This window comes from Ammospiza caudacuta, chromosome 31 (assembly GCF_027887145.1).
Source record: "Ammospiza caudacuta isolate bAmmCau1 chromosome 31, bAmmCau1.pri, whole genome shotgun sequence".
Lineage (NCBI taxonomy): Eukaryota > Metazoa > Chordata > Aves > Passeriformes > Passerellidae > Ammospiza > Ammospiza caudacuta.
The window spans coordinates 3,612,479-3,633,835 of NC_080623.1; the positions used below are offsets into that span (position 1 = coordinate 3,612,479).

The 21,357-nt window shown below is 65.6% G+C and overlaps 2 protein-coding genes across 3 annotated transcripts; both read right to left on the reverse strand.

Moving 5' to 3' along the window:
• Positions 1 to 346: 346 nt before the first annotated feature.
• On the reverse strand, positions 347 to 9,737 carry SLC39A5 (solute carrier family 39 member 5). Its single transcript, XM_058821996.1, has 10 exons — positions 9,367 to 9,737; positions 8,949 to 9,027; positions 8,538 to 8,749; positions 8,300 to 8,453; positions 8,039 to 8,213; positions 6,682 to 6,851; positions 5,487 to 6,036; positions 4,518 to 4,598; positions 3,435 to 3,625; positions 347 to 487 (listed from the first exon to the last, which is right to left on the reverse strand). Exons 1-10 carry the CDS (start codon positions 9,735 to 9,737, stop codon positions 347 to 349), a joined length of 2,124 nt encoding a protein of 707 aa, XP_058677979.1.
• A 2,505-nt stretch (positions 9,738 to 12,242) lies between these two features.
• On the reverse strand, positions 12,243 to 21,278 carry NABP2 (nucleic acid binding protein 2). 2 transcript variants are annotated; one of them, XM_058822117.1, is made up of 7 exons: positions 21,145 to 21,278; positions 18,545 to 18,637; positions 18,294 to 18,432; positions 15,841 to 15,912; positions 14,103 to 14,184; positions 13,350 to 13,416; positions 12,243 to 12,743 (listed from the first exon to the last, which is right to left on the reverse strand). In XM_058822117.1, the coding sequence occupies exons 2-7, from the start codon at positions 18,621 to 18,623 to the stop codon at positions 12,610 to 12,612; spliced, it is 573 nt and encodes a 190-aa protein (XP_058678100.1). In that variant the 5' UTR covers positions 18,624 to 18,637; positions 21,145 to 21,278; the 3' UTR covers positions 12,243 to 12,609. The 2 variants fall into 2 exon arrangements, with proteins under 2 accessions (XP_058678100.1, XP_058678101.1); XM_058822118.1 differs by having other exon boundaries at positions 21,258 to 21,272.
• Between the last annotated feature and the right edge of the window lie 79 nt (positions 21,279 to 21,357).

Genomic DNA, 21,357 nt, shown 5'->3' on the forward strand with positions numbered 1-21,357 from the left:
TCCTCGGGGGAAATTCGGGTTCAGGGGGTTCGGGTTCTCCAGGGGAAATTCGGGTTCAGGGGGTTCGGGTTTGGGTCCTCCCGGGGAAATTCGGGTTCAGGGGGTTCGGGTTCGGGTTCTCCAGGGGAAATTTGGGTTCAGGGGGTTCGGGTTTGGGTCCTCTGGGGAAATTCGGGTTCAGGGGGTTCGGACCCAGCCCCGGAGCCGCCCGTGACCCCCGGGGGACAACGCGGGGACCCCGAGTCCCCTCCCTGGGGCTGCTCCGGCACCGCGAAACCCCCGGGGCTTCTTGAGGAGGGGGCAAATCCAACCCTGGGGAGGGTCCCGGGGGGCGTCCCGGGGTCCCTCAGGGCTGCAGCCAGGAGCGCAGGTGCCCCTCGGCCAGGGCGATGCCCAGCATGATGCCCGCGCCCAGCAGGAACCCCGCGTTCTGCAGCGCGAAGCGGCCCCAGGTGCCCTCGGCGGAGCCGCGCAGAGCCTCGGGGAGCTGCGGGAGAGCGGGGAGGGGGCTCCGTGAGACCCCCGGACACCCTCAAATCCCCTGGGCACCCCCAAAGCCCTGTGAGACCCCCGGACACCCTCAAATCCTACATGAGACCCCCCCCCCCCCCCCCAAACATCCCCAATCCCCTCAGACCACCCAGACATCCCCCAAGGCCCACAGAGCCCCCGTGAGACCCCCGGACACCCCCAAACCCCTTGTGAGACCCCCGGACACCCTCAAATCCATTGTGAGACCCCCAGACACCCCCCAGAGCCCCCATGAGACCCCCAGACACCCCCAAACCCTCCATGAGACTCCCCCAGACCCTCTGTGAGACCCCCGGACACCCCCAAACCCTCCACGACACCCTCAGACACCCCCAAACCCCCCGTGAGACCCCCAAACCCCCCACAAGACCCCGCCCAGACACCCCCAAACCTTCCATGAGACACCACCAGACCCCTTGTGAGACCCCCAGACACCCTCAAATCCATTGTGAGACCCCCCGGACACCCCCAAATCCCCCTGTGAGACCCCCAGACACCCCCAAATCCCCCCCCAGACACCTTCAAACCCCACAGATCCCCCGTGAGACCCCCCGGGACACCCTCAAACCCATGTGGGACCCCCCCAGACACCCCAAAATCCTCTCAGACCCCCCCCCTTCCGCCCGGACACCCTCAAACCTTCCATGAGACCCCTGGACACCTCCAGACCCCCTGTGAGACCCCCGGACACCCTCAAATCCATTGTGAGACCCCCGGACACTCCCCAGAGCCCCCATGAGACCCCCCCCCAGACACCCCCAAACCCTCCATGAGACTCCCCCAGACCCCTTGTGAGACCCCCCCGGACACCCTCAAACGTCCCAGACCCCCTGGACACCCCCAAACCCCCCACAAGACCCCTCCCCCTTCCCCCAGACACCCTCAAATCCATTGTGAGACCCCCGGAGAGCCCCCAAACCCCCTCAGAGCCCCCAAAACCCCCTCAGACCCCCCGAAACCCCCTCAGACCCCCCAAAACCCCCTCAGACTCCCCAAACCCCACACAAGACCACACCCAGACACCCCCAAACCCTCCATGAGACTCCCCCAGACCCTCTGTGAGACCCCCAGACACCCTCAAATCCATTGTGAGACCCCCCGGACACCCCTAAATCTCCCCCCAGACACCCCCAAAACCCCCTCAGAGCCCCCGAATCCCCTCAGAGCCCCCAAAACCCCCTCAGACCCCCCCAAAACCCCCTCAGACTCCCCCAAAACCCCCTCAGACCCCTCAAAACCCCCTCAGACCCCCCGAATCCCCCTCAGACCCCTCAAAACCCCCTCAGACCCCCCGAATCCCCCTCAGACCCCTCAAAACCCCCTCAGACCCCCCGAAACCCCCTCAGAGCCCCCAAAACCCCCTCAGACCCCCCCAAAACCCCCTCAGACCCCCCGAAAGCCCCTCAGATCCCCCGAATCCCCTCAGACCCCCCGAAAGCCCCTCAGACCCCCCAAAACCCCCTCAGAGCCCCCAAAACCCCTTCAGACCCCCCGAAACCCCCTCGGACCCCCCGAATCCCCTCAGAGCCCCCCAAAACCCCCTCAGACACCCCCGAAACCCCCTCAGACCCCTCAAAACCCCCTCAGACCCCCCGAATCCCCCTCAGACCCCTCAAAACCCCCTCAGACCCCCCGAAACCCCCTCAGAGCCCCCAAAACCCCCTCAGACCCCCCCAAAACCCCCTCAGACCCCCCGAATCCCCCTCAGACCCCCCGAAAGCCCCTCAGATCCCCCGAATCCCCTCAGACCCCCCGAAAGCCCCTCAGAGCCCCCAAAACCCCTTCAGACCCCCCGAAACCCCCTCGGACCCCCCGAATCCCCTCAGAGCCCCCCAAAACCCCCTCAGACACCCCCAAAACCCCCTCAGACCCCTCAAAACCCCCTCAGACCCCCCGAATCCCCTCAGACCCCCCAAAACCCCCTCAGAGCCCCCAAAACCCCCTCAGACACCCCCGAAACCCCCTCAGACACCCCAAAACCCCCTCAGACACCCCCAAAACCCCTTCAGACACCCCCAAAACCCCCTCAGACACCCCCAAAACCCCCTCAGACCCCCCGAAACCCCCTCAGACCCCCCAAAACCCCCTCAGACCCCTCAAAACCCCCTCAGACCCCCCGAATCCCCCTCAGACCCCTCAAAACCCCCTCAGACCCCCCGAAACCCCCTCAGAGCCCCCAAAACCCCCTCAGACCCCCCCAAAACCCCCTCAGACCCCCCGAATCCCCCTCAGACCCCCCGAAAGCCCCTCAGATCCCCCGAATCCCCTCAGACCCCCCGAAAGCCCCTCAGAGCCCCCAAAACCCCTTCAGACCCCCCGAAACCCCCTCGGACCCCCCGAATCCCCTCAGAGCCCCCCAAAACCCCCTCAGACACCCCCAAAACCCCCTCAGACCCCTCAAAACCCCCTCAGACCCCCCGAATCCCCTCAGACCCCCCAAAACCCCCTCAGAGCCCCCAAAACCCCCTCAGACACCCCCGAAACCCCCTCAGACACCCCAAAACCCCCTCAGACACCCCCAAAACCCCTTCAGACCCCCCGAAACCCCCTCGGACCCCCCGAATCCCCTCAGAGCCCCCCAAAACCCCCTCAGACACCCCCGAAACCCCCTCAGACCCCTCAAAACCCCCTCAGACCCCCCGAAAGCCCCTCAGAGCCCCCAAAACCCCCTCAGACACCCCCAAAACCCCCAGACCCCCCAAAACCCCCTCAGAGCCCCCAAAACCCCCTCAGACCCCCCCAAAACCCCCTCAGACCCCCTCAAAACCCCCTCAGAGCCCCCAAAACCCCCTCAGACCCCCCGAATCCCCTCAGACCCCTCAAAACCCCCTCAGACCCCCCGAATCCCCCTCAGACCCCCCGAATCCCCTCAGAGCCCCCGAATCCCCTCAGAGCCCCCTCACCATGTCGGCCAGGGCCACGTAGAGGAAGACGCCGGCGGTGGCCGCGAGCAGCCAGGGGGCGAGGGGGGTCCCGCTGCGGCCCAGGGCGACCCCGGCCCCCGCGGCCAGGCAGGAGAGCAGCGCCGAGAGCAGCGAGAGGAGCAGCAGCGAGCGCGGGGCAGCGCCCGCCCGCAGCAGCAGCGCCAGGTCACCTGCGGGCACCGCGGCGGGCACCGGGACTGGCACCGGGACTGGCATCGGGGCTGGCACCGGGGGGTTCGGGGGGGTGGCACTGGGGCGGTCAGAGGGGGTTTGGGGGTGTCCGGGGGTTCTCACAGAGGGTCTGGGGCAGTCTCATGGAGGGTTTGGGGGTGTCTGAGGGGGTTTGGGGGTGTCCGGGGGGGGGTCTTGTGGGGGGTCTGGGGGTCTCACGGGGGGTTTGGGGGTGTCCGGGGGGGGGGTCTTGTGGGGGGTTTGGGGGTCTCATGGAGGGTTTGGGGGTGTCCGGGGGGGGTCTTGTGGGGGTTTGGGGGTCTCACGGGGGGTTTGGGGGTGTCTGAGGGTGTCGTGGAGGGTTTGGGGGTGTCCGGGGGTCTCACAGAGGGTCTGGGGGGGTCTCACGGGGGCTCTGGGGTGTGTCTGGGGGTCTCACAATGGATTTGGGTGTGTCCGGGGGTCTCACAAGGGGTTTGGGGGTGTCTGGAGGTCTCGGAAAGGTTCTGGGGGTGTCCAGGGGTCTCACAGAGAGTCTGGGGGTGTCACAGAGGCTTTCACAGGGGTGTCTGGGGGTGTCTGGGGGTGTCATGGAGGGTTTGGGGGTGTCCGGGGGTCTCACAAGGGATGTCCGGGGGGGCTCACAGAGGCTCTGGGATTGTGGCAGGGGTGGCACCGGGGGGTGGCACTGGGGGGTCAGAGGAGCGGCACCGGGGTGGCACCGGAGAATGGCACCGGGGGGGTCAGGGGAATGGCACCGAGGGGGTCAGGGGGGCGGCATCGAGGGTGGCACCGAGGGGCTCAGGGAGGTGGCACCGGGGATGGCACCGGAGGTTTCGGGGTGTCCCCACCCAGCTCGGGGAGGGGACAGGGCGGGGCGCGGGCACTCACCCAGCTCGTGGGGCAGCTCGTGGCAGAGCACGGCCAGCGCGGTGCTGAGCCCGCTGGAGAGGCCGTGCGAGAAGGCGGCGCCTGCCGAGGGAGAGGGGACCTCGCCCGCTGTGGCCCTGCTGCCCCTGTCCCTCTGTCCCCCTGTCCCTCTGTCCCCCTGTCCCTCTGTCCCCCTGCTGCCCCTGTCCCTCTGTCCCCCTGTCCCTCTGTCCCCCTGTCCCTCTGTCCCCCTGCTGCCCCTGTCCCTCTGTCCCCCTGTCCCTCTGTCCCCCTGCTGCCCCTGTCCCTCTGTCCCCCTGTCCCTCTGTCCCCCTGTCCCTCCGTCCCCCTGCCCCGATGCACTCCTGTCCTCCCGTCCCCCTGTCCTAATGCACCCCTGTCCCCCACATCCTTCTGTCCCTGAGGAAACCTCTTCCCCCTGTCCTTGTGCGCGTCTCCTCCATCCCCATCCCCTTTCCCTCCCCGTTCCCGTCCCCGTTCCCGTTCCCGTCCCCGTTCCCGTTCCCATCCCTGTCCCCGTTCCCGTTCCCGTTCCCGTTCCCGTTCCCGCTCCCGTTCCTGCTCCCATTCCTGTCCCCGTTCCCGTTCCCGTTCCCGTTCCCGTCCCCATCCCCATCCCCGTTCCCCTCCCTGTGTCCGTCCCCGTTCCGGTCCTCGTCCCTGTTTTCATCCCCATTCCCGTTCCCATTCCCGTTCCCGTTCCCGTCCCCCTCCCCATCCCCTGCCCCGTTCCCGTTTCCCGGTCCCGGTCTCACCGATGGCCAGCCCGTCGCTCAGGTTGTGCACGCCGTCCCCGCTCCCGTCCCCGCTCCCGTTCCCGTCCCCAGTTCCCGTTCCCGTCCCCGCTCCCGTTCCCGTCCCCAGTTCCCGTTGCCGTTCCCGTCCCCAGTTCCCGTTCCCGTTCCCGTTCCCGTTCCCGTCCCCATCCCCTGCCCCGTTGCCGTTTCCCGGTCCCGTTCCCGGTCTCACCGATGGCCAGCCCGTCGCTCAGGTTGTGCACGCCGTCCCCCAGCACCACCATCCACACGATGTCGGTGGCACCGGGCCCGGGGGGCAGCGCGGGGCCGTGCGAGTGCCCGTGGGGGGGTCCCGGGGGTCTCGGCTCCAGCTCCGCCTCCGGTGCCGCCAGCGGCCGCAGCTCGGTGCCTGCGGCGGGACGGGCACGGTGGGTCCGGGGCTCCGGTGGGTGCCGGTGCCGGTGCCGGGGCTCCGGTGAGGGGTGCGGGGGGGGTCGTACCTGCCCGTGACGGTGCCAGGCCGGGGGTCTCTCCATGGGAGTGTCCCTGGGGAAAACGGAGGCGTTTTGTGCGGAGCCGGCCCCGGTGCCCTCCCGGTGCCCTCCCGGTGCCCGCCCGGTGCCCGCCCGGCGTCCCGCGCTCACCGTGGCCTCCCGGCGGCGCCGCAGCATCGCCAGCAGCAGCTCCAGCACGAAGAGCGCGTAGATGCCGCCCAGCACCGCCAGCCCCTGCAGCACCGCCGGGCTCGGGTCCCCCGGAGCCTCCGGGTGCCTCCCCTGAGCCTGGAGAGCGGGCGGGAACGGGAATGGGGACGGGAACGGGAGCGGGAGCGGGAACGGGAGCGGGAGCGGGAATGGGAACGGGAATGGGAAGGGGAGCGGGAGCGGGAACGGGAACGGGGATGGGAACGGGAACGGGAATGGGAATGGGAATGGGGACGGGAACGGGAATGGGGATGGGAGCGGGAACGGGGATGGGAACGGGAACGGGGATGGGAACGGGAACGGGAATGGGAACGGGAGCGGGAACGGGAATGGGGACGGGAATGGGAAGGGGAGCGGGAGCGGGAACGGGAACGAGAACGGGGATGGGAACGGGAACGGGAACGGGAATGGGGATGGGGACGGGAACGGGAACGGGAACGGGGATGGGAACGGGAACGGGAATGGGGATGGGGACGGGAACGGGAACGGGAACGGGGATGGGGACGGGGATGGGAACGGGAACGGGAATGGGAACGGGGACGGGAACGGGAACGGGAGCGAGGATAGGGACGGGGATGGGGATGGGGACGGGAACGGGGACGGAGGACAGGGAACGGGGACAGGGGCGGACACGGGAATTGGGATAGAGATGGGCACGGATGGAGGAGAGGCGCACAAGGACAGGGGTAAAGCCGTGCCCGCGGTGCCACCCCCGGGACCTACGTGCGGCCAGAGGTGCAGCAGCGCGTCCCCGCAGAGCGTCCCCACGGCCAGCGCCACCAGGAAGGCGAGGAGCGAGCGGAAGGAGCCGCGGGCGCGCAGCGGGAGCAGCAGCACGGCCAGGACGGACGGGAGGCTCACCGAGAGCACGGCCAGCAGCGCCCAGCCCAGAGCTGCGGGCACCGTCAGGGCACGGCACGGACCGGGCACCCGGAGGGGGCTCGGGGAGGTGGGGATGGGGATCCAGGGAATGGCAGAATGGGGACCCCAGGGAGGTGGGGATGGGGATCCAGGGGTGGGGGATGCAGGGATTTAGGGACAGAGACCCCAGGGATGGGGGAATGGGGATCCCCCGGGATGGGGGAATGGGGGTCCCGAGGGAGGTGGGGATGGGGATCCCGAGGTGGGGAACTCAGGGATGGGGACCCCGCGGATGTGGGGATGGGGAACGTGGAGATGGGGGAATGGGGATCCCAGGGAGGTCGGGATGGGGACCCCAAGGATGGAAACCCCAGGGATTTAGGGACAGGGACCCCAAGAATGGAAACCCCAGGGATTTAGGGACAGGGACCCCAAGAATGGAAACCCCAGGGATTTAGGGACAGGGACCCCAAGGATGGAAACCCCAGGGATTTAGGGACAGGGACCCCAAGGATGGAAACCCCAGGGATTTAGGGACAGGGACCCCAAGGATGGAAACCCCAGGGATTTAGGGACAGGGACCCCAGGGATGAGGGAATGGGGATCCCAGAAATGGGGACCCCAGGGTGGCAGAATGGGGGTCCCAGGGATGAAGACCCCAAGGATTTAGTGACAGAGACTTCAGGGATGGGGATTGCAAAGATGGAGACCCCAGGGATGTGGGAATGGGACCCCCAGGGACGAGAACCCCAGGGATGGGGACCTCAGGGATTTAGGGACCCCAGGGATTTGGGAATGGGGATCCCGGAAATGGGGACCCCAGGGATGTGGGAATGAGGACCCCAGGGATGGGAATCCCAGGCATTTAGGGACAGAGACCCCAGGGATGTGGGGATGGGGACCCCGGGATGGGGAACTCAGGGATGGGGGAATGGGGGTCCCAGGGATGGAGATCCCAAGGATTTAGGGAGAGACCCCAGGGATGGAAACCCCAGGATCGGGAATGGGGGGCCGGGGGTACACAAGGAAGCGAGTGGAGAATGGGGGCGCCTTGGGGCTGCAAGGATGGACGACCCCACCTCAAAACGGGGACGGGGACCTGGGTCAGGGTCAGGACAGGGGGACCCCCGGGGTTGCAGGACCCGGGGACAACCTCGGGGACCCCAGGGACGGGGGAGGTGGGGCCGGGGGCCGGCTCGGAGCCCCGGGCTGGGGTTACCTGGCCACAGGGCCCCCCCCGGGGGTGGCAGCGTCACCTCATCGCGGTGCCGGATGCAGACGCGGCTGTCGATCTGGTAGAGCAGCGCCGGGCAGAGCAGCGTGAACTGCTCCGGTGTCAGCTGCGCCACCGAGTCCAGCCCGAAATTCCCCAGCAGCTGCGTCACGTTCAGGCACTGCGGGCGGGGGGCTCGGGCTGAGCTGCGGGAGCCCCCAGACCCCCGGAACGCGGCACAGCGCGACCCCCCCCGGCCCCGCTCACATCGTCGTGCGGGTGGTCGGCGCTGGAGTGCTCCAAGCCCAGCACCCTCCCCAGCAGGCTGAGGGTGGGCCGGTAGCCCCGGGGGACCCCCGCGGCACCGGGGGGCTCGGTGGGCACCGGCTGGGGCCAGCTCGGCGTCTGGGAGGGCGGGGGGCTGCGAGAAATGGGGGTGCTGAGGTCAACGGATCGTCAGCTCTGTTCCCGTTCCCGTTGCCGTTCCCATCCCTGCTCCTGTTACCTTGCGCCGTTTCCGTTCCCGTCCCCGTTCCCGAATCCATCCCCGTTCCCGTCCCCGTTCCCCACTCCCATTCCCGTCCCCGTTCCTGTTCCCGTTCCCGCTCCCGTTCCCGTTCCTGCGCTGAGCTCTCCCTTGCCCAGCGCAGCCCCTCGGGGATGGAACCCCCCGGTACCTGAGGGGTTCCCCCGGTACCTGAGGGGTTCCCTCGGTACCTGAGGGGTCCCACCGGTACCTGAGGGGTTCCCCCGTTACCTGAGGGGTTCCCCCGGTACCTGAGGCGTTCCCCCGTTACCTGAGGGATTCCCCCGGTGCCTGAGGCGTTCCCCCGGTGCCTGAGGGGTCCCATCGGTACCTGATGGGTCCCATCGGTACCTGAGGGTTCCCCCGTTACCTGAGGGGTCCCACCGGTACCTGAGGCGTTCCCCCGTTACCTGAGGGGTCCCATCGGTACCTGAGGGTTCCCCCGTTACCTGAGGCGTTCCCCCGGTACCTGAGGGGTTCCCCCTGTACCTGAGGGGTTCCCCCGGTGTCTGAGGGATCCCATCGGTACCTGAGGGGTTCCCCCGTTACGTGAGGGGTCCCATCGGTACCTGAGGGGTTCCCCCCGGTATCTGAGGGTTCCCCCATTACCTGAAGTGTTCTCCCCGGTACCTGAGGGGTCCCATCGGTACCTGAGGGGTTCCCCCATTACTTGAGGGTTCCCCCATTACCTGAAGGTTCCCCCATTACCTGAGGGGTTCCCCCGGTACCTGAGGCGTTCCCCCGGTACCTGAGGGGTCTCACCGCTACCTGAGGGGTTTCACCAGTACCATAAGGGTCTCATGGTTACCTGAGGGTCCCGCCGGCGCTCGGAGCCGTTTCCCCGCCGTGCTCCCACACCGGGTGCCGGTGCCGGTGCTTGTCCTGCTGCACCTCCAGCAGGTCCAGGTGGCTGACGTGGCCATGGCCGAGCTCCTCGTGCTGGATCTGCACCACCTGCACCCTGCCCAGCCCGAGGCTGCCCAGCAGCCGCGCCAGCCCCTCGGAGGGCAGCGTGCCGTTCTCGCCGTAGGCACCGAACAGCTGCCGCAGGTAATAGCCGTGCTCCTGCTCCGCGTCCTCCGGGAGCCGCCCCGGGGTCCCCGCGGGGCCCGGAGCGCCCCCGGCCCCCAGAACGAGCAGCGGCAGCAGCGGGGCCAGGAGGAGCCCAGGGCGGCGCATGGGGCCGGGTCTGGAGCTGGGAAAGGGGGCACAGAGCGATTTTGGGGTCCCCTGCGATGTCGCCCGAGCGTGGGGAAAGCGACAGGCGGCACCAGGGTCACCTCCCGGGACACGTGCGGCGGCACCGGGGACAGCCCCGAGGAGCGGGAATTGGGGGGGATTTGGGGGGCACACGGTTATTGTGCACCCCTGTGCAATTTGGGGGTCACGGCGAGCACACGGAGGGGGCGCAGAGCGATTTTGGGGTCACTCCAGGGCGGGTGGGGAAGCCCTGCCCGGAGCGCCCCCGGCCCCCAGAACGAGCAGCGGCAGCAGCGGGGCCAGGGCGGCGCATGGGGCCGGGTCTGGAGCTGGGAAAGGGGGCACAGAGCGATTTTGGGGTCACCCCAGCGCAAGGGGATCCCTTGCGACGTCGCCCGAGCGTCGTGGGGAAAGCGACAGGCGGCACCGGGACACGTGCGGTGGCACCGGGGCTTGGGGACACCTCCCGGGAGGGAGATTTGGGGGGGATTTGGGGGGGGATTTGGGGGTCACGGGGAGCACACGGGGGGGGGGGGGGGGCACAGAGCGATTTTGGGGTCCCCTGCGATGTCGCCCGAGCGCGGGGAAAGCGACAGGCGGCACCAGGGTCACCTCCCGGGACACGTGCGGTGGCACCGGGGACACCTGGGGGACCGAGATTTTGGGGGATTTTGGGGGGATTTGGGGGGTACGCGGTTGTTGTGCCCCCTCCCCGCCACCCCTGTGGGATTTGGGGGTCACGGGGAGCACGCGGGGGGGGGCACAGAGCGATTTTGGGGTCCCCTGCGATGTCGCCCGAGCGTGGGGAAAGCGACAGGCGGCACCAGGGTCACCTCCCGGGACACGTGCGGCGGCACCGGGGACACCCCGGGGACGGGGATTTTGGGGGGATTCTGGGGGATTTTGGGGGTACACGGTTGTTATGTGCCCCCAGGTGGGTTTGGGGCGGGATTTGGGGGTCACAGGGACCACCAGGGAGGGGGGGACAGCGCGGTTTTGGGGTCACTCCAGCCCGAGCGTGGGGAAAGCGACAGGCGGCACCTCCGGGAACACGCGCGGTGGCACCGGGGACACCCCGGGGACCGGGATTTTGGGGGGATTTGGGGGGATTTGGGGGGTACGCGGTTGTTGTGCCCCCCCCCCGGGTGGGTTTGGGGTGGGATTTGGGGGTCACCGGGACCGCACCGGGGGGACACAGCCGGTGACCCTCGGCCTTGAGGCGCCGGTTTTGCAACGGGCGCGGGTTTAGGGGGAGTTAATGTTTCACCGGGACCGAGATAAAAAATCAAAAATAAAACCGGTGCGACCCCCCCCAGCCCCCAGCCCGGCACCGGGAGGGGGAACCGGAGAACCGGGAAGGCCGCACCCCCCCCCCCCCCTCCCGCTCCACGTGCGCGGCCCGGCCACGCCGCGGCACCGGGAAATCCCCGCAGGAGCCGCCCCGGTGCCCCCCCCTCGTTCCCGGGGTCCCCGCCATCACCGGAGCCCCCCCCCCCCCCCCCAGTCCGATTTGGCTGCGCCCCCCGAGCACCGGGACCCCTCCGGTGCCAACCGGGACCCCTCTCGTGCCCCCTCCCGTGCCCACCGGGACCCCTCCCCAGAGCCCACGGGGGTCTCCACCCTTACCGGAGCCCCCCCCGCCCGGTTTGGCTGCACTCCCCCACCCGTGGGACCCCTCCCGTGGCCACCGGGACCCCTCCGGTGCCCGCTTGAGCCCACCGGGCCCCTTCCCGTGCCCACGGGGACCCCTCCCCGGAGCCCACGGGGGTCCTGACCCTCACCGGAGCCCCCCCAGCGCGGTGTGGCTGCTCCCCCCAGCACCGGGACCCCTTCCGTGTCCACCGGGACCCCTCCCGGTCCCCTCCGGTGCCCACCTGAGCCCCCGGTGTCCCCCCGGTGTCCCCTCGCCGTCCCCTCGCCCGTCCCGCGCCCGTCGCGCCCGACCCGGGGGGGGCCAAGGGTCAGCCCGGAGCTGCTCCCAGCCGGCCCCGGTACCGGGAGGGGCCGCGGGGAGGGGTCCGGGCAGAGCCCGGTTCTTTATTAACCCGTCCCGATGTGGGGGGGGGGGGGCACCGGATGGAGCCCCCGGGACCCCCGAGCACCGGGGGGACACCGGGAACTTCGGGGGTGGGGAAAGCGGGGATCCCCGGTTGTGGCGGTACCGGGGGGGCGGTCCCGGTGAGGTCCCGGTGGGTCCCGGTGAGGTCCCGGAGATCCCGGTGGGTCCCGGTGGGTCCCGGGGGGCTCAGGGGGGTCCCGCGGGGGGTCCAGACCAGCACCGGGGGGACACCGGGAACTTCGGGGGTGGGGGAACCGGGGACCCCTCGGTTGTGGCGGTACCGGGGGGGGGGGTCCCGGTGAGGTCCCGGTGGGGTCCGGGCAGAGCCGCTGAGGCGGGGGCAGAGCTCGGTTCTTTATTAACCCGTCCCGATGTGGGGGGGGGCACCGGATGGAGCCCCCGGGACCCCCGAGAATTGGAGGGGACACCGGGAACTTCGGGGGTGGGGAAACCGGGGACCCCCCGGTTGTGGCGGTACCGGGGGGGGGGTCCCGGGGGGTCCCGGTGGGTCCCGGGGGGCTCAGGGGGGTCCCGGGGGGGGGTCCAGACCAGCACCGGGGGGGCCCCGGGACCTTCGGGGTTGGGGAACCGGGGACCCCCTGGTTGTGGCGGTACCGGGGGGGGTCCCGGGGGGTCCCGGTGGGGAGGATCCGGACCGGCACCGGGGGAACGCCGAGGGGACACCGGGCACCCCGTCCCCGTTACAGGCTTGGGGAACCGGGGGTGCCCCGGCTGTGGCGGTACCGGGGGTGTCCCGGGGGGGTCCCGGTGGTGTCCCCGGTGCCGTTCCCGTTATCTCTTGCCGCTCCTCCGGGTCTCTTTGCCGTTGCTGACCGGGCCGGGCTGGCTGCGGGTGATGCGGCCGCTCGGGGGGTGCGCGGGGGGGGCCCCGGGGCTCAGCCCGTTCCCGTTCTGGCTCTCGGGGGCTGCGGGGAACCGGCGGTTACCGGGGGGGGGTTTGGGGGTACCGGGAGTTACCGGGGGGGGGTTTGGGGGTACCGGGGGGGGTTTGGGGGTACCGGGAGTTACCGGGGGGGGTTTGGGGGTACCGGGAGGTCAGGGGGGGTTACCAGGGAGTACCGGGAGGGTATCGGGGTTACCGGGGGGGGCACCGGGAATTACCGGGGGGGGGTTTGGGGGTACCGGGGGGGTATCGGGGTTACCGGGGAGGTACCGGGAGTTACCGGGGGGGGGGTTTGGGGGTACCGGGGGGGTACCGGGAGTTACCGGGGGGGGGTTTGGGGTACCGGGGGGGTACCGAGAGTTACCGGGGGGGTTCGGGGGGTACCAAGAGATGAGGGGGGGGCACCGGGAGGTACCGGGAGGGGTACGGTGGGGGGAGGGGGGTTACCGGGAGGGTATGGGGGTACCGGGAGATGGGGGGGGGTTACCGGGGGGGGTTTGGGGGTACCGGGGGGTATTGGGAGGGGTACGGGGGGGGGGGGTTTGGGGGTACCGGGGGTTACCGGGAGGGTATGGGGGGTACCGGGAGATGGGGGGGGGTTACCGGGGGGGTTTGGGGCGGTACCAACCTGGGGGGGCGGCGGGGGGGCCCGGGGGGGGCTGCGGAGCTGCCGGGGCGGAGCTGTCGGGGGGGGCCTGGGGGGGGATGGAGAAACCTGAGCGTCACACACGGGGGGGGAAAGGGGGGAATTTGGGGAATTTGGGGTAAATTTGAGGGAAATTGGAGGTTTGGGGGGAATTTGGAGGGATTTGGGGGAAGTTGAAAGGAAACTGGGGAAATTTGGGGGAAATTACGGGGAGATATTGGGGGAGATTTGGGCAAATTTTGGGGAAATTATGGGGAGATATTGGGGGGGATTTGGGCAAATTTTGGGGGAAATTTGGGGGAACTTGGGGAGATTTGAGGGAAATTGGGGGATATGGGGAAATTTGGGGCAGGATACAGGAGACATTTGGGGGAAATTTGGGGAAAATTTGGGGGAAATTTCAGAGAATGGATTTGGGAAAAATCTGGAGGGATTTGGGAGAAATTTGAGGCAATTTGGGGGAGAATTGGGGGAAAGTTAGGGGAGATTCGGGGCAAATTTTGGGGTGGATTTGGGGGAAATTTGGGGCAATTTGGGAGAAATTAGGGGGGATTTGGGGTGGAGCTTATGCGGGATTTGGGTAAATTTGTGGGGATTTGAGTCAAATTTGTGGGGATTTGGGGTAAATTCATGGGGATTTTTGGCAAATTAATGAGGATTTTAGGGTAAATTAATGATGATTTGTGTCAAATTCATGGGGATTTGGGGTGATGCCCCCTTGCCCCCCAAACTCACCCCCTTGCCCTGCGCCTGCTGTGCCACGTACTCGGGGTTGGGCTCGCTGAAATTGGGCACCTCAGAGTAAACCATGCAGAACCTGTGAGAACAGAGAGGATTTGGGGTTTGGGAAACACCAAATATCCCCCAAAATATCCCCCAAAAATCCCCCAAATCCACCCCCAAATTTCCTCCAAATATCCCCCAAATCCAACCCCAAATATCCTCCAAATATCCCCCAAAAATCCCCCAAATCCACCCCCAAATTTCCTCCAAATATCCCCCAAAAATCCCCCAAATCCACCCCCAAATTTCCTCCAAATATCCCCCAAATCCACCCCCAAATATCCTCCAAATATCCCCCAAAAATCCCCCAAATCCACCCCCAAATATCCCCCAAATCCACACCCAAATTCCCCCTAAGTTTCCCCCAAATTCTCCCGAATTTCCCCCAAATTGCCCCCAATTTTCCCCCAAATCCACCCCCAAATTTCCCCCAAATCCCCACCAAGTTTCCCCCAAATTCTCCTGAATTTCCCCCAAATTTCCCCCAAATCCTCACCAAGTTTCCCCCAAATTCTCCCTAATTTCCCCCAAATCCACCCCCAATTTTGCCTCAAATCCTCACGAATTTCCCCCAAATCTCCCTTAAATTTCCCCCAATTCTCTCCCAAATCTGCCCCCCCAAAAAAATTTGGGGTAATTTGGGGGAAATCAGGGAGAATTTGGGGGAAACTTGGTGGGGATTTGGGACAGATCTGGGAGAGAATTGGGGGAAATTTAAGGGAGATTTGAGGCAAATTTGTGGGGATTTGGGGGAAATTTGAGGGCAATTTGGGAGAATTTGGGGGAAATTAGGGAGAATTTGGGGAAAACTTAGCAGGGATCTGGGGGAAATTTGGAGGTGGGTTTGGGGGAAGTTTGGGGGGAATAATTGGGGGAAATTTAAGGGAGATTTGGGTCAAATTTGTGGTGGATTTGGGAAAAATTTGGGGCAATTTGGGGGAAATTAGGGAGAACTTGGGAGAAATTTAGGGGGGATTTGGTGGGGCAATTTGGGTAAATTTGTGGGGATTTGGGAGAAAATTTGGGGAAGGATGCGGGGAAAATTAGGGAGAATGTGGGGGAAACTTACTGGGGATTTGGGGGAAATTTCGGGGAAAATTGGGGGATATTTGGGGTGGATTTGGGGGAAATTTGGGGGAAATTAGGGAGAATTTGGGGGAAACTTGGTGGGGATTTGGAGGAAATTTGGGGTGGATTTTGGGGAAACTTGGTGGGGATTTGGGACAGATCTGGGAGAGAATTGGGGGAAATTTAGGGGAGATTTGAGGCAAATTTGTGGGGATTTGGGGGAAATTTGAGGGCAATTTGGGAGAATTTGGGGGAAATTAGGGAGAATTATGGGAAAACTTAGCAGGGATTTGGGGGAAATTTGGAGGTGGATTTGGGGGAAGTTTGGGGGGATAATTGGGTGAAATTTAAGAGAGAATTGGGGGGAAATTTGTGGGGATTTGGGGGAAATTTGGGGTGGATTTGGGCAAAATTTGGCAGGGATCAGGGAGAATTTGGGGGGAAACCTGGTGGGGGTTTGGGGGAAAATTATGGGGGATAGTTGGGGGAAATTTAAGGGAGATTTGGGTCAAATTGGTGGGGATTTGGGGGTGGATTTGTGGGGATTTGAGGCAATTTGGGATCCCTCCGACCTCACAAACCCCCCAAAAACCCCAAAAGCCCCCCAAAATCCCCTCCTTACTCCCCAATCTTCTGCAGGTCCCCCCCTCGGCCGGTGTAGAGCGTCAGGCAGCCCTTGAAGACGGAGGCGTAGCTGAGGATGAGGAGGATGGGGAGGGTCAGCCAATCCACCCCAAATATCCCCAAAATTGCCCCAAATCTCCCCCAAAATCCACCCCCGAATTTCCCCTAAACCCCCACAAATTTGCCCCAAATCTCCCTTAAATTTCCCCCACTTCTCTCCCAAATTTCCCCCAAATCCCCACCAAGTCTCCTCCAAATCCACCCCCAAAATTTGCCCCAAATCCCCGCAAATGTTTCCCAAATCCGCCCCAATTTTCCCCCAAATCCACCTCCAAATTTCCCCCAAATCCCTGCTAAGTTTTCCCCAAATTCTCCCTAATTTCCCCCAAATTCTCCCTGATTTTCCCCAAATTCTCCCTAATTTCCCCCAAATTCTTCCCAAATCCACCCCAAATATCCCCCAAATTTCCCCCAAATCCATCCCAAATTTTCCCCCAAATCCCTGCTAAGTTTTCCCCAAATTCTCCCTAATTTCCCCTAAATTCTCCCAAATTTCCCTCAAATCTCCCTTAAATTTCCCCCAATTCCCTCCCAGATCTGTCCCAAATCCCCACCAAGTTTCCCCCAAATTCTCCCTGATTTCCCCCAAATTACCCCAAATTTTTTTGGGGGCAGATTTGGGAGAGGATGGAGGAAAATTTAAGGGAGATTTGGGGGAAATTCGTGAGGATTTGAGGCAAAATTGGGGGTGGATTTGGGGGAAATTAGGGAGAATTTGGGGGAAACTTGGTGAGGATTTGGGGGAAATTTGGGGGGAATTCAGGAGAATTTGGGGGAAACTTGGTGAGGATTTGGGGGGAATTAGGGAGAATTTTGGGGAAACTTAGGGGGGGATTTGGGTGTGGATTTGGGGGATATTTGGGGGGGGATTTGGGGAATTTTTGGGGGATATTTGGGGGATATTTGGGTGTGGATTTCCCCTAAATCCACCCCAGATTTGCCCCAAATCTCCCTTAAATTTCCCTCAATTATCCCCTCAAGTCTCCCCCAAATCCCCACCAAGTTTCCTCCAAATCCTCCCTAAGTTTCCCCCAAATTATCCCGAATTTCCCCCAAATCCATCCACGAATTTGCCGCAAATCCCCACCAATTGTTCCCAAATCCAGCCCAAATCTCCCCCAGTTTTCCCCCAAATCCACCCCAAATGTCCCCAAATCCCCTCCCAGCTGTCCCCAGGTGTCCCCAGGTGTCCCCAGGTGTCCCCTGTACCCATTGGTGAGGTGGATGATGTCCCCAGGCTGGATCAGGTTCCCCAAATCCACCCCCAGGTGTCCCCAGGTGTGTCCCCAGGTGTCCCAGGTGTCCCCAGGTGTGTCCCCAGGTGTCCCAGGTGTCCCCAGGTGTGTCCCCAGGTGTCCCCAGGTGTGTCCCCAAGATTCCCCAAGCGTCCCCAGGTGTGTCCCCAAGTGTCCCCAGGTGTCCCCGGTGTCCCCAGGTGTTCCTCACCCCTTGGTGAGGCGGATGATGTCCCCAGGCTGGATCAGGTTGAATTTGTCCACCCCCAAATGTCCCCAAATCCCCTCCTGGGTGTCCCCAAATCCCCCTAGAAGCGTCCCCAAATGTCCCCAGGTGTCCCCAAGTGTCCCCAGGTGTCCCTCACCCCTTGGTGAGGCGGATGATGTCCCCGGGCTGGATCAGGTTCCCCAAATCCACCCCCAGGTGTCCCAGCTGTCCCCAGGTGTGTCCCCAGGTGTCCCCAGGTGTCCCCAAATGTCCCCAGGTGTGTCCCCAGGTGTCCCCAGGTGTCCCAGGTGTGTCCCCAGGTGTCCCCAGGTGTCCCAGGTGTGTCCCCAGGTGTGTCCCCAGGTGTCCCCAAATGTCCCCAGGTGTGTCCCCAGGTGTCCCCAGGTGTCCCTGACCCCTTGGTGAGGTGGATGATGTCCCCGGGCTGGATCAGGTTCCCCAAATGTCCCCAAATCCCCCCAGAAGTGTCCCCAGGTGTCCTCAGGTGTCCCAGGTGTGTCCAGGTGTCCCCAGGTGTGTCCCCAGGTGTCCCCAGGTGTGTCCCCAAGTGTCCCCAGGTGTGTCTCCAGTGTCCCAGGTGTCCCCAGGTGTCCCCAGGTGTCCCCTGTACCCCTTGGTGAGGCGGATGATGTCCCCGGGCTGGATCAGGTTCCCCAAATCCACCCCCAGGTGTCCCAGGTGTCCCCAGGTGTGTCCCCAGGTGTCCCCAGGTGTCCCCAAATGTCCCCAGGTGTGTCCCCAGGTGTCCCCAGGTGTCCCCAGGTGTCCCCAGGTGTGTCCCCAGGTGTCCCAGGTGTCCCTGACCCCTTGGTGAGGCGGATGATGTCCCCGGGCTGGATCAGGTTCCCCAAATGTCCCCAAATCCCCCCAGAAGTGTCCCCAGGTGTGTCCCCATTGTGTCCCCAGGTGTCCCCAGGTGTCCCTGACCCCTTGGTGAGGCGGATGATGTCCCCGGGCTGGATCAGGTTCCCCACATCGTCCCACACCGAGATGTTGATGCTGCCGCTCTTGTCGGCCACCTTGCACGTCCTGACCTCGTGGCCGTCCTTGGTCTTGGTGACCCGGCCTGAGGGGACACGGGGGTCACGCGGGGTCACAGGGGTCACAGGGGGTCACACGGGGTCACAGGGGGTCACAGGGGTCACACGGGGTCACAGGGGTCACAGGGTGGCACTGACCGGTCTCCAGCACGATGAAGATCAGGTTGAGGTTCTTGAGGCCGGGCTTGACGTCCTTGACCAAGGTCTCGGAGCTCATGGTGGGACACAGGGCTGGGGGGACATTGGGGACACTGAGGGGACATTGGGGACACTGGGGACACTGAGGGGACATTGGGGACACTGAGGGGACACTGGGGACACTGGGGACACTGGGGACACTGAGGGGACATTGGGGACACTGGGGACACTGGGGACACTGAGGGGACATTGGGGACACTGAGGGGACACTGGGGACACTGGGGACACTGGGGACACTGAGGGGACATTGGGGACACTGGGGACACTGGGGACACTGAGGGGACATTGGGGACACTGAGGGGACATTGGGGACACTGGGGACACTGAGGGGACATTGGGGACACTGAGGGGACACTGGGGACACTGAGGGGACATTGGGGACACTGGGGACACTGAGGGGACAGGGAATGGCACCAAGGGGGCAGGAAGGGGCACTGAGGGGACAAGGAATGGCACTGAGGGGACACTGAGGGGACATGGGGGCACTGAGGGGACACTGAGGGGACACTGGGGACACTGAGGGGACACTGAGGGGACATGGGGGGACTGAGGGGACAGGGAATGGCACCCAAGGGACAGGGAATGGCACTGAGGAGACACTGAGGGGACACTGGGGACACTGAGGGGACAGGGAATGACACTGAGGGGACACTGAGGGGACAGGGAATGACACTGAGGGGACACGGGGGGGACACTGAGGGGACACTGAGGGGGACACGGCACCAAGGGGGCAGGGAGGGGACTGAGGTGACACTAAGGGGACACTGAAGGGACAGGGAGTGGCACTGAGGGGACACTGAGAGCATTGAGGGGACACTGAGGGGACAGGGAGGGGACATGGGGGATGTTGAGGGGACATTGAGGGGACACTGAGGGGACATTGAGGGGACACTGAGGGGACGTGGGGTGGCCCTGAGGGGACACTGAGGGGACAGGGACGGCACCCAAGGGACAGGGAGGGGACTGAGGGGACACGGGGGGGACAGGGAGGGGACACGGGGGATGTTGAGGGGACACAGAGTGGCACCGAGGGGACAGGGAGGGGACTGAGGGGACACTGAGAGGACAGGGAGGGGACATGGGGTGGCACTGAGGGGACAGGGAGGGGACATGGGGTGGCACTGAGGGGACAGGGAGGGGACTGAGGGGACAGGAAGGGCACCGAGGGGACACTCGGGGGACACTGAGAGCATTGAGGGGACACTGAGGGGACAGGGAGGGGACATGGGGTGGCCCTGAGGGGACACTGAGGGGACAGGGAGGGGACTGAGGGGACACTGAGGGGACAGGGAGGGGACATGGGGGATGTTGAGGGGACATTGAGGGGACACTGAGGGGACAGGGACGGCACCCAAGGGACAGGGAGTGGCACTGAGGGGACAGGGAGGGGACTGAGGGGACACTGAGGGGACACTCGGGGGACACTGAGAGCATTGAGGGGACACTGAGGGGACACGGGGGGGACAGGGAGGGGACATGGGGTGGCCCTGAGGGGACATTGAGGGGACACTGAGGGGACACGGGGTGGCACCGAGGGGACACTGAGGGGACACGGGGGGGACACTGAGGGGACACGGGGTGGCACTGAGGGGACATTGAGGGGACACTGAGGGGACATGGGGTGGCACCGAGGGGACACGGGTGGCACTGAGGGGACATGGGGTGGCACCGAGGGGACACGGGGGGGACACTGAGGGGACACGGGGTGGCACCGAGGGGACACGGGGGGGACAGGAGGGGACACGGACCGGCCCCCGTGAGGACACGGGTGGCACTGAGGGGACACTGGGCACCGGGGCGACACCGGGAATGGGGAGGGGACACCGGGCACAGGGAGGGCTCCGGGGACCGGGGCGACACCGGCGATGGCAGCGCCGGGACCGGCCCGCGGGGACCGGGATGGGACAGCCGGGATGTGGGACCGGGACACCGGGGATGGAACACCGGGGATGTGGGACCGGGACACCGGGACAGCCGGGAGGGGACACCGGGGATGCGACACCGGGACCGGGACACCGGGACAGCCGGGACAGCCGGGAGGGGACACCGGGGATGTGGGACCGGGACACCGGGACACCGGGAGGGGACACCGGGGATGCGACACCGGGACCGGGTCAGCCGGGATGGGACACCGGGTATGTGGGACCGGAACACCGGGACACCGGGACAGCCGGGAGGGGACACCGGGGATGCGACACCGGGACCGGGACACCGGGGATGGAACACTTTGACCGGGACAGCCGGGAGGGGACACCGGGGATGTGGGACCGGGACACCGAGACCGCGGGACCCGGGGGTGGCCCACGGGGACATCGCTGGGACGGGACCACCGGGACCGGACACCGGGGATGGGACACCGGGACCGGCCAGCACCGGACACCGGGAACGCCACGGTAGCAACGAGACACCGCGAACGGCAACGCGAAGGCAGCACCGAGAGGGACGGAACACCGCGAGCATCCCTGCGGGGAACCGGCACCACCGGAGCGCGGGGGACACCGGGACACCGGGAACGGGACCGCGGGGACGGGGCTACGCACGGACGGCACTCCGGGGCCACCGGGACCGGGAGCAGAACCAGGACCGGCACCGGGAGCGGGGCCGCGCTCCCGTCCCGCCACCAGGGGGCGCTCGCCGCTCCCGCCGCGCTCACCGGGCACGGCGCCGCCGCCGCCGCCGGCGCTCCCGGAAGTCCGCAGCGCAGCCAATCAGAACGCAGATAGGCGAGCGACGCGCTGCGCTTCTAACCAATA